Below are 17,790 nucleotides of genomic sequence, written 5' to 3' on the forward strand. Positions count from 1 at the left end.
TGAATTCATGCTTATAAGTAAGTTTTCCCCTCGGCAGCAACAGATTTCTACTTTCCACTTTACCTGCGGTACAGAGGTTCAATTGTCACATGTACAAGCTGGCAAAGGGCAATTGCAATAGACTTGTGTGAAGTAGCATAAAATGGAGGCATCTGATCCATAATACTCTGTGCATGCTGCCAATCACCGATTTTTAATAAGGCTTCCAATAAACCAAGCTTTTGATTATCAGGAGGCTGCAAGATAACAAACAATAAAAAAGTGTATTCATAGTTGTTTTAGTATTTCTCCTTAAGCAGTATGTCACTGTAATCCACAGCTAGAACAGAACCCTAGGATTTCAACTATATATAAAAAAATATGTAAAATAAAATTCAGCTAGGCATTTAGACAATAAAGCACACTTCAAAACCAATAATAAACCAGTCCATGTAGAATCTAACAACTAGATCAAAGAAAAAAGTTAGTTATAACCAGAAGTTTATGAAGTTGTCTGACATATGTCTGATCATGTACTTTTCAAAATGTCACAACCTATTGCAGCTTATTTCTTTAAATGACATTTTAAGAACAATGTAAGCATTTAAGAACCCTTTGTGTTGTGTTGTTCTGGATTTAAATCTCTTGCAAAATCAAACTCTTTAAAAAACAAACCACCAAACCAAACCCAAAACCTTTACCTTTATCTTAAGTTTCACATTAGCATCAACTCTAGGAGAGACTAGTTTTAAGTGCAAGACTACTGGAAGTTTTCCAAATAACCACTTTCAAATATAGCCATAAAAGGAAACAGGAGTTAATTACAATTAAGATCACGTCTTGAAGCGTTTTTACATGGACACAGTATTGATATATTTTATCGTAATAAACTGGTTTTCCCTGGTCCTCAAGGTACAAGTCTATCAGTAAATTACTGTAAGGAATAGTACACTGCAAACTAACTGTATGTAACTACAAGCCTAAGACGATGCTTACATTGAGCAAAGGAAGAGTACAAATCTAGGACAAAATGTTTAAGCATTTTAAGGTAAAAAAATAGATTTAAGTCATGCAAACAGACAAGGCAAACTGACAAGAACAAAAAATTACTAAACAGATGCCTCTGTGGTTCTATAGTTTGCAAGGAATTTCCCCCCTCTCCCTTTTAAAACTTCTTTATAACATCAGCAACTATTTATCTGAGTTTTGAAAGCAGTCTAGTACACAGTAACGTGCAGAGAACAGCTTCAGAACAAAACAAAGTGCACAGATTCATGCTGAATTTATGTAGTGATGAAATTTTAGCCCTTCCTTTGGGAAAAATATATCTGCACATCAGAACAAGATGAGCCTCTGAAAGATTAAAAACGGACATGCGCAATTAGAAATGCACACACAAACATTATTTACCATGTAACTATTTCAAGTTCCTTTGATGCTAAGGACTGTCTTATATACCACGTTAATGAAATAGTATGCTGATCCTTTACTGGTGTGTTTAAAAGCTTTACTTGTGCAGCATATGTAGGAAGGTTGATATCCACAGAACTTCTTAAATTAAAAGTTGTATCATTACAAAAAAAAAAAAATCATAAACCAATTTTTAAGTGGTATGATCATACCAGTTAAAGTTTGATACTAAACACCAAAATTTTGGTTATTTGGGTTTTTCAGGTGATTGCTAACTATAGAGTCCATGTTTCTACTCACACAGTTTTTCTAGGCTTTATGTGTTAGTATGTTATTTCATTTCCAAAGCAATCACTGCTCACACACAGACATGCTGCTGGACTGGGTCTGTCGCTAGGTAAGCAAGCTCTTCAGAAACACACTCCCCAAAAGTGAAAGCATGCATAGCACAGAGAAGAGTCTGGAACCGCTATCAAATCTAGTTGTACTGCTGAGTTCTGTGAGCTCTCAAGTATCTCCCTATTATTCTGCCATGTCAAATGCATCATAAAAGGAAAAAGTTGATAATATATTTGACAATACTAAGTTATTCACATTAAAGTCATGAGACAATAAATTTTAACCACATAAAACAAGCACTTCAAGGATTTAAAATAAAAGTCATTAATCATTAAACATCATTTATCGAGGCATTTATTCTATGGTACCATATCAAAAATTGTACATTAAAACTGCATACTGGATAAAAAGTAACTCGGACTGTCAACAGTTTTCACATGTAGTTACTCCACTAATTGCTATGAACTGCACAGCTAATCATATACAAAAATACTAACACAGCAACAAGCTTTTCAAGAAACAGCATGCACTGCTAACTGTGTAAAGAGTCACAGAAATTGTTTTTAAGTACAGGTCTCCATTTTCCCACCACACAGGCTCAGGCTTTGTTACTTGTCATTGTAATCCTTCAGAAAAATGTTGCAGTTTCTGCTAGAGCTTAAAATTCCCTAGTTCTTAATTCTAAAGCTCAGCCATAAAAACCATCTTAATTCCTCTGACATTACTTGCAATATATACACTCTCCTTGTCCCATCGAGACTTTAGTTCTGCATCAGAACGCAGCAACATACACACTTCAGAGCAGATGAGCAGCCTCATCTGACTGCAGAGAAGGTGGACCAAAGCAATGTGGTATAACGAAAAGGGATACTGAAACAGTGAGTGGGAGGGAGGTCAGAAACTTAAATCTAATGAAAGGACTCAGCTTAAGCAGCAGATGTGGGCGCAGTTGAGAGCCAGAGAGCAGTAACTATATCAACTGCCTGAGGGAATAAAAGGAAATTAGATTTTTTTTTTTTTTTTTTTTTTTTTTTTTTTTTTTTTTTTCTTTCAAGCTAGGCAAGACAAATGGAAGAAGGAAGGAAGGTCAGAGATGTACAGAATCAATGTGGGGTAGAACAAATGTGAAGAAGTAGGCAAAACAGACTGATATAATGAATCTAGGAGGATACAGGAAATTAAGAACAGAAACTGCCAAGACTGATGGACCTCTCCCCTTTTCCAGTCCATCACTTAAGGCAAATATCAAGCTTATATTTTACTTTTTTTGTTTTAAACAAGATGTTAGAGCAGTACTTAGACACTCAAATGAAGATGACAACAGAAGGGCTGCTAACAGATTTTGTTTTTAAAGTAAGGCTTGGACACACTGAAACAGATGAGATCAAGGGCAACATGAACAATACATGACCTAGTAACACTTTAATATATGTTTACACATACAAAACTACAGATCAAATGGAAAGCAGAGAGGACAGTTACAATTTAAAAGGTTCAGTTAAAACCTTTTTCTACAATGCAGAATAATTATACTGGTATGCATGGCTAGCAATTCTTAGTCCCAATTCTTGATTGAGAAAGAAAGGAATAAACTCTTCCTAGCATCCTTTTTAAGAAATCAACTAGGATTATACTATCACAGGTCCTAGAAAACTCAATTGTTAAAGACTGTGAAGTATATGAATGCTGCATATAACGACATACTTAGAGCTGGTAAAATTAAAAGGGAGGGAAGAAGTTAATTAGCCATTGAACCAAGAACACTAAACCTAGAGAAATCCAGAACAAACCCCAAACCATACTTTTTTGCAGATCCGATATAACAGAGATGCAATCAGAGGACAGACAGAAGTCTTCTAAGTACATACCTATGCTTCAAATAAATACAAAAAAAAATTTCCTAACAACTATGTTTAATTAAAAGTAATTTTCTTGTAAAGGAAACTATTCACAGACACGCACCTTTTCAGTTTTCTCCTCCTCTTTTTCTTTTTCTTTCTCCTTTTCCTCAGTCTTTTCAGAGGATAAGACAACCATAGTAAGTTTTCTGACAATTTGTTTAGCTTCCACTAACTCTCGCTTGTGTTCCTCAGTGATGGCATTATCCCCCGGAAGAAGCTGAAAAAACAGAACAAACGTTGTATCTGAAGAGATTCTTTTCCTTGCTACCATCATCCCAACAAGGAAGTACACTATTAACAGACTTCTGAAATCAAGGACTCATAGGAAATATTACTGTTCTACTTTCACACAACCATTAGCTGTATAAATTCCCCTTCCCCTCTCTAATTTACCATTCAGCTGTAGCTATATGGTGACAGTTGCACACATACTTGATAACATTTATAAAATTCAGTGCCTTGAAACAAAGTGAATATTCAATGGTCAGGGTGAGGAATAGACCTCTACACTCAAATTAAAAGGTCAAGTTGCAAGACAGAAGGAAAGCTCTTTTTCTGACAAAGCCAAACTTCAATTTCATTCCTAAAATCACACTCAAACTTTAACTGCAAATAAGTAATCAAAACTTACTATAGACTGATGACTTCTTTGATACAGTAACATTTTCTTCCAGTTTTTAACAAGGGAAGATTTTGGGTTTTTCTCTTCCCAAACTGATAGTAGAAGGAGGAAAGACTAAGCATCACCTCCTTCAGAGAAAAGATAGAATTCCTTCATTTCATAGAAATTTGAGGAAGACAGAATCCCACTTGGAAAGGTAAAATGTTTAAAGAGCTACACTTATCTCATTTGAAAACACAAGTAACCTAAGATTCACCAAGAAATACCTAGTGTGGAATTTCAAGGGGCAAATCATATCTTCGGGGTGCAATACATACTATACATGGCTATGTGTATCTGTACACAAATAGAAAACAGTTCTTACAGGCTGGGAATGGGGAGGGAGGGCAGAGGTGGGCAGAACATTCTTGGTGTGAATGATAATCCTGACAGCTACTATTGTATAGGAGCCATACAATACCTATAACTTAAGACTCAACACCTACATGCTAATTATTTTCTTGAAGCTACCATAGCAAGTTAAATTAAGCCTGAACTGAGAAGAGAAAAAAAATGCCATCCCAAACATGCAAAGATTGACAGAGACTGGAAGAGAGATTCTGGAATGCAAGTAGATTAAAAATGAGACTAAGAATCAACATGACAAAGGTGAACAGTATAAGTGAATGCAGTGACCATTCTAGCTGTGAGATTATAGGAAAACACACCTATACAGGTCTGGGTTGAGATTGCACAGGCCACTGTAATTCTGAGTCTGAGCATTTGTTTTGTAAGCTTACAAACATTCTTTAACAAATGAGCATTATTATCATGCATTCCTCCCTCCACACCAATTATCTGAGACATGCACTCCTACTGTTGCTCCACCCGACATATTACTTGCCAAAATACTGCTATGAAAGCAGAGACAGTTATTGACAAGTCAGATTGTGACTAATGCTATTAACTGCCACACAAATTAATGGCAGGACTACAGTCCAAAATTTCTACAGCTTTAGCTAGAGCTCATTTCCTTCATTTCAGCAGAAGAGTTTAGAATCTTAAAATATCTATGGATATTCTGAAATTAAAAATTGGTATATAATGTAAAGTTATGTTGATAACTGAAACATTCTGTTTACCATCTGTCAAACTAGTATGTTTATTTGTTAAGACTGGAGAGGATAAATATCTCTAATTAAATCTAAACATGTAACTCCATTTTCCTTTCTTAACCTAACAAATGGTCAGAATTCTTGTAGATGGAATGAGAAGTCAAATTCAGGACTATGTAAGAGTTTAAAAACAAATCCTACTATTAAACTAAACAAAGAATATTGAGAGCTGATTGTTGTACTATTTTTAAAAAAACATTTAAGAGGGTCTAGTTCTTAAGGAAGGTTACTCAGGCATTTAAGTCATACTCAGGCTTTTATTGATCTCCTATTCAGGCAGGAGATAAACGATCTGAAGGACACTACACAGATAATTCAAAAGAAAATCTATCAGCATTCATATTTCAGTATGTATTTATTTGAATATGTGGCATCAGAAAGTTCTGGAAATTTTAAAAGACGTTAATGTATATATACAGGTATTATACAGTATGTCCTCAATCTGAAGCTTCAGGAATAGGGTAAAATATCTGGCTTCCTTTTTAACACTCTTAGTTTTGGCATTTAACAAAGTAGCGTTGTCACTTACATGAACATAAAGATCTTCCAAATCTATGAGATTATGTTGCAAAAGGACAGCAGCAACTCTGTATAAGGAGGAAGGTGTCTCACCACTTGGATCCTAAAAAGGACAAGGTTGCAAATTGAAGAAAAAAAGCAAACAGGACATTGCAGGTGGTCATGAAACAGTTACTCAAAGTTCAGATCAAACGTATTAACCCACAGTTCTCCTTGTTATTTTATTTAAATACTATTGCAAAGCCACTAGACTGAACTGCAACAGACAAACAGAATTTTCAGAAACAAAACCATTCAATTATCTTCACACCTTATGGTGCTTTTATGCAATTCCCTGCCATGCATTTAAAAAAAACCTTCAATATTTTATCAAATGTCAACCCTGCAAGCATGCTCTTCACTCCTGGGGACAAGACTTTCATTTTGAAGGTACAATCTCTTTGTTAATGCCAGTCCTTATATAACCATACAAGTTCAAATGAAAGATATCAAGATTGTTTTCAGCTGTCTCTTTTGGAAAATGCTAAGCATTCTCCTCTAAAATTCATTAGAGACTTCCACACAAATCATGAAACAATTGCTTTTAATACACAATCATGAAACAATTGCTTTTAATTTTACAACTTAGAAATTAATTTCTATGTAAAAATAAATATCTGCAGCAAAATCTGTTATTACTGACTGCAGTTTAACACCAAGTACAACCAACCATCAAAACAAAAATTAAGAATGGAAATACATTACCTGGTAAAATTTAAATTTGAACCCAAGGATATGGCATAGAGTCTGAGGTTCACACATGTACATGTAAGACTCTATCAGTGGTACAAAGAAGTCATCATATTCAGGTCTGCACTCATAGACTTCTAGGATAATATCCAAAACTCTGTTAGGATCAAGGTTAAAACATCCTAGAGGAGAAGAACAGAGTAGAAAAGCTTAGCATTGATATTTTTCATCTTCATTCTGTTACTAAACCACAAATGCATTCATTTTTGAAGTTAATTCTTTTCGGTTAAGACTGAGCCAGGATTTATCTACAGCAAAATAATCTGTATCATCTGTAAATACAGCAATGAACATTTTGACTTATGTTGAATATTGAGCTATGCAAAGATACAAACCAGGACTTTGAATTCAGATTACAGAAGAACTAGAAATTATCATCTCAAAGCAAACATTTAATAAGTAAAACCCAACCTCCCTAATACTGCAGTGCCAGCAAAAGGCACTGCCTGCTTCCTCTTCCCTTGTGCTGGCACACATGTTAATGCAGTCACACTGATCAGCGAGCTAGAAATTATTTTACATCCCAAAAATTGTTTTGGTTTGAGCTAGACCCTGATCCATACCTGTTTGTACTTTCCTGTCAGTTCAGTGTTATTGTTACCATTACAGAGAACAGTTTGGTTTTTTTGAAGGAAGCAAGAGCAAGGACACAAATCAGTTTAAGCCAGTGTGGTAATCATATCTGTATTTTACTATATAAACTTTTCCACCAAAACTTCAGGAGACACGCTCAAGACAAATATTACTTATATCAAGAGAATCCACATCTAGACTATTGTCTTCATTGTGCCATGCAAAGTTTTATCCAGGCACATCCACTATGGAGATATGTCTTTCCTTCACAAATTTCCACTATACTAGGACCTACTGCAAGTCAATACTTTCAAGTAACTGGCAATTTATAGGAAGTCTGTTAGTAATTCTTAAAATTCCAGAAGACAGAAAGACGTTTTATAATAAAATTCCACAAACTAAGGGTGTATTTTTTTACTGTAATAACTAGCAAAACCATCCTCTTGTCTAGCTCTCTTCCAAAACAAGGAGTATCATTACAGGGACTTGACAGTTTCAGGAAAAAATCCTGTGACAGATGAAAAATTACATTTTATAAAATAATAGCATAGCATTTTGACCCTTATTGCACTGGTACCATATGAAACAGGCACTGGTGCAAACATCAATATATTGTCTATAAATTTATTCAAAAAGGAAGCGTAAAACAGGAAATTACAGATATTTCCTGATTTTAATGTATTTTGTGCTTTGTGACACTCTCGCCAAGACTCAACTTGGAAATATGGACAAATCATAATCAAAGCTAGATAAAAGAATGTTTACTACTTCTCATTTCATAATCACTCGTTGAACTTCTTTCTGACTAAAAGAATATGAATGTATTGAAGCGAGTACTTTAAAATAGCAAAAAGCATTACTTAAGCATTACACTCCAATCTGCCTTCTAAGAGATGACAAGCACATCCTCAGAAAATACTGCTGAAATTAATCAACATCACAGCATGTATATGAGGCTGTACTGTAAATTTAGTATCTAAATTAAGTTTAACTACACAATGTTACCAGAATTATTTTTGGCACAGAAACAGGAACTTCCAAATGTCTTAATTCTATGCAAGATGATCTATTGCATTGCTATCACACTAAACGCCAGTATGGTGTATTATTTGATCCACAGGTTACCTCAAACAATAGTCTACAGACACCCTCTGTAGCCATCAGACCTTGACAGAAAACCAGTGCCCATATTCCCTCAAATACCTTACCTATCAAAGATTTGATATTTTCAAGGATTAAATCACTAGTTATATTTCCAGATAAGTCTTGTCCCAGTTCTGCAATGAGCTTTGCATAACCTTCATTCTCCTCTCTTAACAAATTGAACTTCTGTTGCTTATAACTGCAAATAAACAGAAATTAAACACTACTGTGTAACATGTCCACAGTGAAGCATATTTATGCTCTTACCAATATTAAATTTGTTATACAAAATGGCAGATTTGAACACATTTTTAAAGAACTTTCTTCAAACAAATCCAGCTCTTTTATTTCAAATGCAAACGATTTAAAAGCAAGAATATGCTTATATGTAACAGTAAAGTTTGCTCTTACACACACTATGCTGGAGAACTGCTCTCTAACAGTCTGTGCTTAAGGACCTATTCTAGTTTCAAGTGCTGTTCTTTGAGATTGAAACACTGGATGCAGAAACAAAAAACAAACATACAGCCAATATATCCTGTGTTCCCAAAACTAACATAACTACATTTGCTTATTTATGAAAAGAAAGGCTTATGATTAACTGATGCAACAACAATTATTAGTTTTCTTATACTTTACAAATTCACATTTGTCAAAAAATTAAATATTGTGTTTAATCTGCACATATGGGATCACTGTAGTAAAAGCTATAGCAATAGGTGACACTAAAAATGATTTTACATTTCTCAAGTTTGAAAACTAAGAGGGCTAAAGAGGCTCTTCTGTCAAGTTAAAGTGCAACAAAACACATTTCTAAAACAGTTACCAAACCAATTACCATTGTCTCTCCCCACCCACTCTCCAAACAACTCTTGCCCCCAAACTTACAATAGTTTTGTCTTTATTTTAACAGATTTCTGATTGAATTGTTGAGACTGCTTGATAAGTCCTAATGACTCCAGTGTCTCTGGATCTAAGCGCTCCTTTAGGACAGTGTCAGATACAAGATACTGAAAAACACCAAAACCATACATCAGATTTGTCAATTACAAAGACCTAGAAACAATCTGATTATTACTTTAGACTACATATGTGTTCTGACTACAAAATAATGTTCAAATATCACGATATACCAGAATACCAATATATTCTGCTTCAAACACAGAAGTGGACAAAACTGAGAATGATTTACCTGAAATTGAAATTTTACAGTGGTAGATTTTATATACAAGAACACCTTGAAGAAACCAGCCCTAGAGCCTAATTGCCAATTATAAAGTACACATTACATAGCATCTAAGGATGTTATTACCAAGAACTCTGTATTTACAAAGCTTATACCCATTCTCTCATATTCTGGAAAAAAAGCCTTATTTTCATGTGCTGAATTTTCCTACAAATCAAGCTTATTCCACACTTCTTCTAAAGCACTACTAGCTATTCCATGCCACTTCTAAAGGTTGCATAAAGAAGTAGTCCCATTCAAAATACACTTTAGAAGCACAATTTCTGTTGAACTGACAGGGGAAAAATTTAAGTTCTCTCAAAACTCTAAAGAATTCAAGGGACAACTATATTATATTACTCTACCATAATGTTTTGAAGACGCATTTTTAGATTACCTGGGAATTTGTTAAAACATTCTAACAGTCTTTTCCTCCTTAAAAAAAAAAAGGCTTCAAAACTCTAATTTTTCCTGTCAGATTTCAGCATACGCTTTTACCAAAAGACTTTCCAAGTGCAACTTACCAAACAGGCTAATACCAGCTGGGTAAAGTGATCCCTCTTACTTTTTTCTTCTAAACAACTTGTTTCAATATCTAGTATAAGGGAAAATAGAAAAGAAGAAAAAAAGAAATTACTACTTCTGGAATTTATACCTCTAATAAATTTATTATTCTTTTTATAACTATTCCAATAAATGCTAATGATAACACAATGCCAAGCAGTTTGTTTATAACATGCTAGCCTCTTTATAACATGCTAGCTTCTTGCCACTTTCCGGCTACTCATTCACCTTGAGGTCCACTTAATACTTTTCATGACAATTCTCAGACATTCACAAATCTTAAGAAAAGGTAAAACAGAAACCAGAAACCATAACTTTTTCTGCCCTTCTCTCTACTGCAATAAGGTTTACAGCTAGTATTAAGAATTAGTAATAAGCACGAAATAAGAGAAATACGAATCGCTGAAGAGAATGCATGATCCTCAGCCTTGATGCAGTGTTCTAGTCTCTTACCCTGTGTCTTCAGAGTAACTACCATTTACTGCCTGGTCTGCAGTCTTTCACTAGGTATGACTCTGTATTTCCATTCTTTTCTTTTGCATTGTCAACTTACAAATGCAATTCATAAATTCACTCTGTGGGAAAACAGGCCATAAAACAATGGCCAAGGAAGCACACCTGTCTAAAGTAGTTTAAAAAGGCACATCATTATAGGAAGCAAGGAGCTCCAAAAGAAGTTGAAAACCCAATGAAAGAATGCTAGACAGCTGTTACAAAAAAAATCCCACACATAACCACAGAAAAACTAGACCCATAGAGAAAACATTAACAACAAAAATATGAGACAGAAGCCCCCACACAGGCTAAAAACCAGTGGTGTAGCAGCGTAGCAGTGGAGGCAGACTTGCCAGACCAGTCTGGTCCCTAGCAGCCAAGCCTCTCAGGCAAAGAACAATCTGCAGAAAAAAATTAATTCAGGGAATGTGCGTGAGGGGATAGAGTTGATAAATAAAAATTCTAAGGTACTGAAACACATCAGATGATGAAATTAGAAAAAAAAATCCTGACAGTGGCAAATATGTTTAGAGGGAAAAGTGCTAGAGGAAACTCATTAAAAACAATCAAGAAACTGTCAGATGTCCTTTACCTCAGAGTTTGAAACCTAGCTCCTTAGCCATACTATTTCTCTGCTACTAGTGGAGGCACAGCATTTGGCTACATACTAATTTGAGAAGGAGGGAAAAAAAAGAAAAAATAAGGAAAAAAGGCAGACACGATACACTGCTTTCAGTTATTCACGTAGTTCAAAAAGCAACTAACCTAAGTTTTCTAACCCATTTTAAGAAAACAAAGGAGTATCAGTGTAATACTGCATTATAAAAAAACAGTTATTACAAAAAGATGATATAAGTGCACAGAATGATTCACTATGAATAAAAAGAAGTCAAAATTCATCATTTAGATGTTACAGAACCGAGACTGCATTCGCAAACTTAATTAGGTGCCTCTCCACACAGGCAGCCACACTCCTTCAGTCTACAGAACAAACCAGGATCTGTGATGGGCAGACTGTCAAAAGCATTCGCTGAAATTTGTTGAAAAAAACAGACACACATAGAACAAGATAGAAACTGCAAGCAGTTAAAACTATGATCTGGAAAAAAAAGTATACAGGAATCAAATTCTAAAACCAGGAAAGAAACAGCTTTGGATCAACATTAATCCAGATGTTATTACCAGAATAAGTAGTACACAGCCTTAAAGCCAGCATAGTTGGCAGATAGTAACTTGGCAAATGATGTCGTTTGCCTTCAGATTTCTGGACAAATAATGCAAACTCCATTTCACTATGCACAGTGACTACAGTCACTGTACAAATAAAAATACTTACAGAACACATTTTAAGAACAGAGGATCTATCCACCAGTAAGTCGATTTTCAAGAACAGTAACAACTCTAAGTCAATGATTCCATTAGCTAACATCCAATATTCTTACAAGCTAGCTCCTTTAACTATTCTTGGCAGATCAATTTCCACTGCCTTTAATATGTAAACTTCTGGAAATTGTAACAGAACAAAGCAGAACAAAAAGACATTAACAACTGAGATACAGATACACTGATGAAGCATCAATACATATCTTGTAAAGAAAAGTTATGTTTTACAGATGTAAGGAAATTTCCTGAAGAAGTCAACTAGCATTGTCACAAAGAATTTATTTCTCAAAATCTGTTGCAATGCTGAAAGGAAGGGAACCCAGCTTACCTAATATGCAGAATACATCAGCTAGGATGGAAGGCATGTCTTCCCGGAATTCCTAAAATGGAAAGAGATCACAGTGAATAGAAACTCCAATACATACACTTAGAAAGTTTTTATTCCATTACATAAAATAGCACTTCATCATAAACTAAGTTCAGATTAATTAATATTGTTATTACTAATTATATTAATAATTCATGTTAATAATGAAGAGGCTCAATTATTGACTAATATCTAAGTGCTGTACTAATAACTGATATGTAATGAAATAACATTTCAATGTAATTTAAGACTACGTAGTGGCCAAGGACAAAACTTTCTGGTTACTACTCCATTCCTCTACCCTGTCTCAAGAGCAGCACAAGCCTGTACAGTGAACTACAGTTTCTCAGGCACCAAACAAATTACAATTTCCTGCAGTAACTAAAGATCAAACATTACCACATGCTACCCCAAACAGCACAGTACACTTTAGCCTTGACTTCTCTCAAACCCAATGCAGAAGCCACAAAACCTAAAAAGGTTATCCTAACATAGATTACTGCAAAGCTTATTTTTTCTTAATATTCTATACATGACAAAAGAGCAATTTAAGAACTTAAAAAGAAATAATTTGTATAAGTTTCTTTGAATGTTGGTTTTGGGGGAGAGGGGTGTTCCAGGTTTTTTTCTGTTGGTTTTTGTTTGGTTTTATTATGTTTAGAGTGTTTTTTGGGGTTTTGGGGTTTTTTTGCTTGCTTTTGGTTTTGTTTTTGTACAAACACCAACCTTTAGGAACCTTGGAAGTTTAGAGAAAAATACTTTTTTCCCTACTTTCTCCATTATTCAAAGCATTTTACAAAAAACGTTTTTCAAACAAACATAATTCTGTTGCATTATTTTAAAGGCAGCTGTGGATTTAGTTATCTCAACAGTAAAATGGCAGACATTTGTAAGAAAGATGTAAATTATAAAAACCAGTAGGTGGCATTACAGACATCCTGCATAAGCAAGTGAAATCTATTTCCAGCATTTACTAAAAACTTTCAGTCTTCATATGCACTTTAAAAATTTTTTTTTTAATTTATGCTAAAATAAATATATCCATTCCTCACCACAAAAACTAGGGGGAAAAATACATAACCCTGACTATATATTTCAAGTGCACACAAATGAAGAAAAAGGACTTGACAAGAATGACTTTTTAGACATGGAAAAACAAGTTGGTTATTATCCTGCTTGATTTTCATTTGGACTTTTATAAGAAACAAAAAATTTACTATAAGTATACACTTACTATGACATCACCAAGAACATTAGAAGCTTGATCATGCTTTAAGTTTCCTCTGACAACATGGTATGCAAGCTCATACAAAGCCTGTTGGATATCTGTTGAAAGAAAACAGATTGTGGAACATGTTAGGTAATTCTTGGTGTAACTTTTACAGAAATGTTTATAATAATGCTGTAGACTTCAGATACCCTGAAAGCAAATAGGATATGCTTCTCTTACCAATGAGGAGGATTACCTTATTACTGATGATAGATATTGATGCTTAAATTTAATCTAAGACTTCACACAAGCACATAGTAAGAGATGATCCACTTTCCCTACAGAGTTTATGGAATAACGATAAAATGGGATGAAAAACTACACATAATAACTGCACATAATAACTTGACATAAAAACTACACATAAATCCTGCACATAACAACTTTAGTCTTGGCAGTTCATTTAATAAAGACACATTTAACTTATAATTCACATGAATATCATATTATACATATATATCTAAAAATCTAATACATATAAAACATTCCAGTACTTTTTCCAAACTGTATCTCATGACAGATATGCTTTCAAAAACCATTTATGTAGGACAACGTAAAATTTAATTTAAAATTTACTTCCAAAAAATGCTTAACAATGTTTTTCTGATTTTTTTTTTTTTAAGGAAAGTCTCCCGTAACTCGAGAATGCCGGTTTTAAAAATCTTATATTAAGCTGAAACACTAAATAGAGGGACTGCATTTGAGAAAAATCCTGCAATGTAAAACATGGTGGTTACAAAACCAGCTATGGTAGACTTGTAAGGAATTATTCTTAAATAATACACCAGAATGTTGTTATGCTTTTCAGTATACGAAAAATAAACCCCCATGCTTTCACCTCGCACTTGTACTATGTGGTTTGCTCAATAAAAAATATTCACAATGGGGATACAAGGTATAGAACTTAATGGCTTAAACCAAATACTATCTTGGTGACTGCAGACCACTGTAATTGCATCAGAAGCAGATTTATTTCTTTTTTTAACTGGACACAATTTTACCTATTACAGTGCTTCTGGCAACGAACACTAACTGCTAAAGACCTGAATACAGAAGAAGTGATGCCTAAACCAATCCTATGTAAAACATAACTCTTATTTTGAAGGTCAATTCAAGAGTACAGCTTGGTGCAGTACCCAATTTCATAATTTATGATGAACCCAAACCAACCATAAGCGTAGCCTCAGACATGTCTCTGCATTTTGGAGAATTTGTTACACAGGTACACTGCCAAATCTGACCTGTCTCCGAAAGTCTGAGGTATACTGAACTTCAATAAATGTTTTCCTGGAACTAAAAGGCAGAAATGCAAGTGCCAGTGCAGTTTCCAGAACTGGCTCCACGTCATGTATGACTCAAACTCTTAACAGCATCTCTGTACTCACTCCAGATGATCCACATTTTCAGGTGTTTTTCCATGACCAGAAGGACTATTTCTATTGCCTATTAATTACTACAGTACAGCCACTGCATATATCTATCTAGTCATTCCCACTGGATCTTTTAGACCCTGACACCAAGGACTATGAAAAACAGCATATAGAAATTGTCAGCCTGCCTAGAACAGAGAACATCTGCTGGCCTTTCTTGAACAACTTTGGGAACAGCGATTCTGTTGTGTTGAACAATAAATTTTTCTTAATAATATTATTTATAACTTCCAATGAAATGTTTTGGTTTATCTTTTCTGCTATTATAACTGCCCGTTATGATTATTTTAGCAAGAACCCAAAACACCATTTAAACAGCATAGTACATTTGTGGTCTTAGTAATATGGAAGCTTTTCTTCCAGCAGATTCTGCAAAACAAACAAAAATTTAATTCTTCTTTCATCACCAAAGATTTCCTAAAGTGAGAATTTAAAACAAAGACAGCAGTGCCTTTCACTAACAAAAAGTCTGTAACTCAGGTACTATTGTAAAAATTAACTTTCTACAGTATACAACCACACTCACTTTTAGAATAAAATCTCGTTGTATGTTGAGTTCGCGAAATGGATTTTCATTTTCTACAGCACAGATCAAATACTTAACTACTCGCTATCACTTACTACTGTCTAAGAAACCTCTCACCTGGACATCTGAAGACAAACCTCATTGTGGATGATTATACTGCCTTACTATTTGAAGTATTCACCTTTAGCAAGCATGATCATCTGTTTCTAGGCTTTTTTTGTTTAATTAAAAACAACCATAAAACCACACAACTTACCTCTGAAACCCGTATTATCATGGCTTTTGTTTTCACCAAGAGTGCGACATAGTTGCACACTGAAATAAAAGAAATATACAAAAAAGAAAAAATATAAAATGTTAAATATTAGCATACACACACATACGTTTGGGGCTCTTTTTTTGTTGTCGTTCTAACTGAAGTAACTTTAAGTTTGGGCAGTTTAAATGGCTGACTACATTTTACTTTTCACGGAGTAAACACTCACAGAAGTTACACAGCAAAGAAACACAAGTCTCCCAATAGATCGCATACATATGTATACCATATACTTTAAAAAAATATTCTTCCTAACATCACACCTGCTTACACCCAGCAAACTGAGAACACTAGTCAATTTTGGTATGTGAAAGGAAGCATGGAAGTGCTAGCATTAACTCACTGTTGCTAACCAGAGGAAATGCTTTTCATAGAAATACTATGACTCTGATCATTTTCAACTCCAACCTGTAAAAAATTTTTAATATTAAACAATATGCATGTTTTTTTGATGCAATGCTTCACCAATGGTTAAGGTGGAATTTTACCTATTCTAGTCACTAAGACAATCCACAATAGGATGCAAAGATCTGCCATGTTATATCATCTTTAGTTACTCCTGAGGCTCTTTAAACCAGATCAGCCATATGTAAAAACTGTACACTCTTCCATTAGATAATAGTTCTGTGTGTTTCATAAAATAAATGCTTCTCCACTATACTGAGAGCTTAGAAATGAACATGCTTCTGAGCTACAAGGATTTTCTCTCTCCTCTACCACTATTGTCAGCTCAGCATGAGGCTTCAAAAGCAGTTTCAAAAGCAACAATATTTAACAATATTTTTTTTAAATGTAGCAATTTACCTATAACAGACATCAATTAATATCTTAAGAATTTTCTTCACACTTGCAAATTTTTAGCCAAAAGTTTCACATATTTTTCCATCAAAAAGCCTTTCATGTGCAGAAACTGAAGGCAGTATCAAAGCCACACAGTATTTCTACATAAGATGGCAAGACTACAATTTCCTGTGGGAGTGATTTTTAAACATGTTCTCAAAAAAGGCAGGTATTTACAATTATTAGAGGCTTATCATGAAAAATAAACAGTAAAAAAGAGATTCTGCAGCAATCCACTACTTGTTCTATTTGCATCCTATATAGATTATTACCTCTCTATCAGATTTAAACAGCTGTTCCAGCAATCAAAGTATTATAATTAGTACACACAAGGTATATGAATCCTTTAAAGACAACTGGAAAACTGGTGGTTTCACAAACAATGTAATCACCAGAAATATGCAAGCTCAGCTAAAACCAATGGTATAGCTAATATGTTCTAAATGCTACTGAAGAGAATGCAGTATATTTGGAAATAACCAGAACAGAGACAGCAAAATAGGGGAATAGGTAATTTCTTTTATTTTTCATGAATGTAAGTGCAACTTTTTTTAAAGCAGCAATAGATATTTTCCCCAGCTGTCTCCAGAGTCTATTAATTTGATTTAAATCAGATTTTTGTAATTTTTACTTACTACTCCTCCATAAAGAAGTTACCCTGTAAACACTCATTTCTAAGCTCTGTATACAAGCCACAGTAAAGTGAAATGTCTGATTCCAAAAAATTATCTACTAAGGTGTATACTTTGACCCCTATGTCACAAGGTGGTATCATCAACCAGGTTACATGAGCAACAAGCCGGTCTGCTTGGACTGAAGAGTTCACTTAAGTACACCTTAATGTAAAATAAGAGTTTTAACCTCTTCCAACCTCTTTCCAGCAATACCAAAATAGTACTATCAATTTCACATTACTTTAAGACACAAATATATTTGATCAATGTA

The 17,790-nt window shown here is 34.3% G+C and overlaps 1 protein-coding gene across 1 annotated transcript in view; it reads right to left on the bottom strand.

Annotated features, from left to right (window-relative positions):
• THOC2 (THO complex 2) overlaps window positions 1-16,018 on the bottom strand; it is a gene marked incomplete at its 5' end in the record, with an annotated part of 46,720 nt that extends 30,702 nt beyond the window's left edge. The window contains 10 exons of the mRNA XM_026848766.1: window positions 64-236; window positions 3,691-3,846; window positions 5,935-6,027; window positions 6,669-6,835; window positions 8,495-8,628; window positions 9,318-9,439; window positions 10,179-10,249; window positions 12,425-12,476; window positions 13,698-13,789; window positions 15,946-16,018. Coding sequence (XP_026704567.1) covers window positions 64-236; window positions 3,691-3,846; window positions 5,935-6,027; window positions 6,669-6,835; window positions 8,495-8,628; window positions 9,318-9,439; window positions 10,179-10,249; window positions 12,425-12,476; window positions 13,698-13,789; window positions 15,946-16,018 — 1,133 coding nt within the window. The remainder of the gene's footprint in view (window positions 1-63; window positions 237-3,690; window positions 3,847-5,934; window positions 6,028-6,668; window positions 6,836-8,494; window positions 8,629-9,317; window positions 9,440-10,178; window positions 10,250-12,424; window positions 12,477-13,697; window positions 13,790-15,945) is intronic.
• Window positions 16,019-17,790: the final 1,772 nt, after the last annotated feature.

This window comes from Athene cunicularia, assembly GCF_003259725.1.
Source record: "Athene cunicularia isolate RWA chromosome 4 unlocalized genomic scaffold, athCun1 chr4_part3, whole genome shotgun sequence".
Taxonomy (NCBI): domain Eukaryota; kingdom Metazoa; phylum Chordata; class Aves; order Strigiformes; family Strigidae; genus Athene; species Athene cunicularia.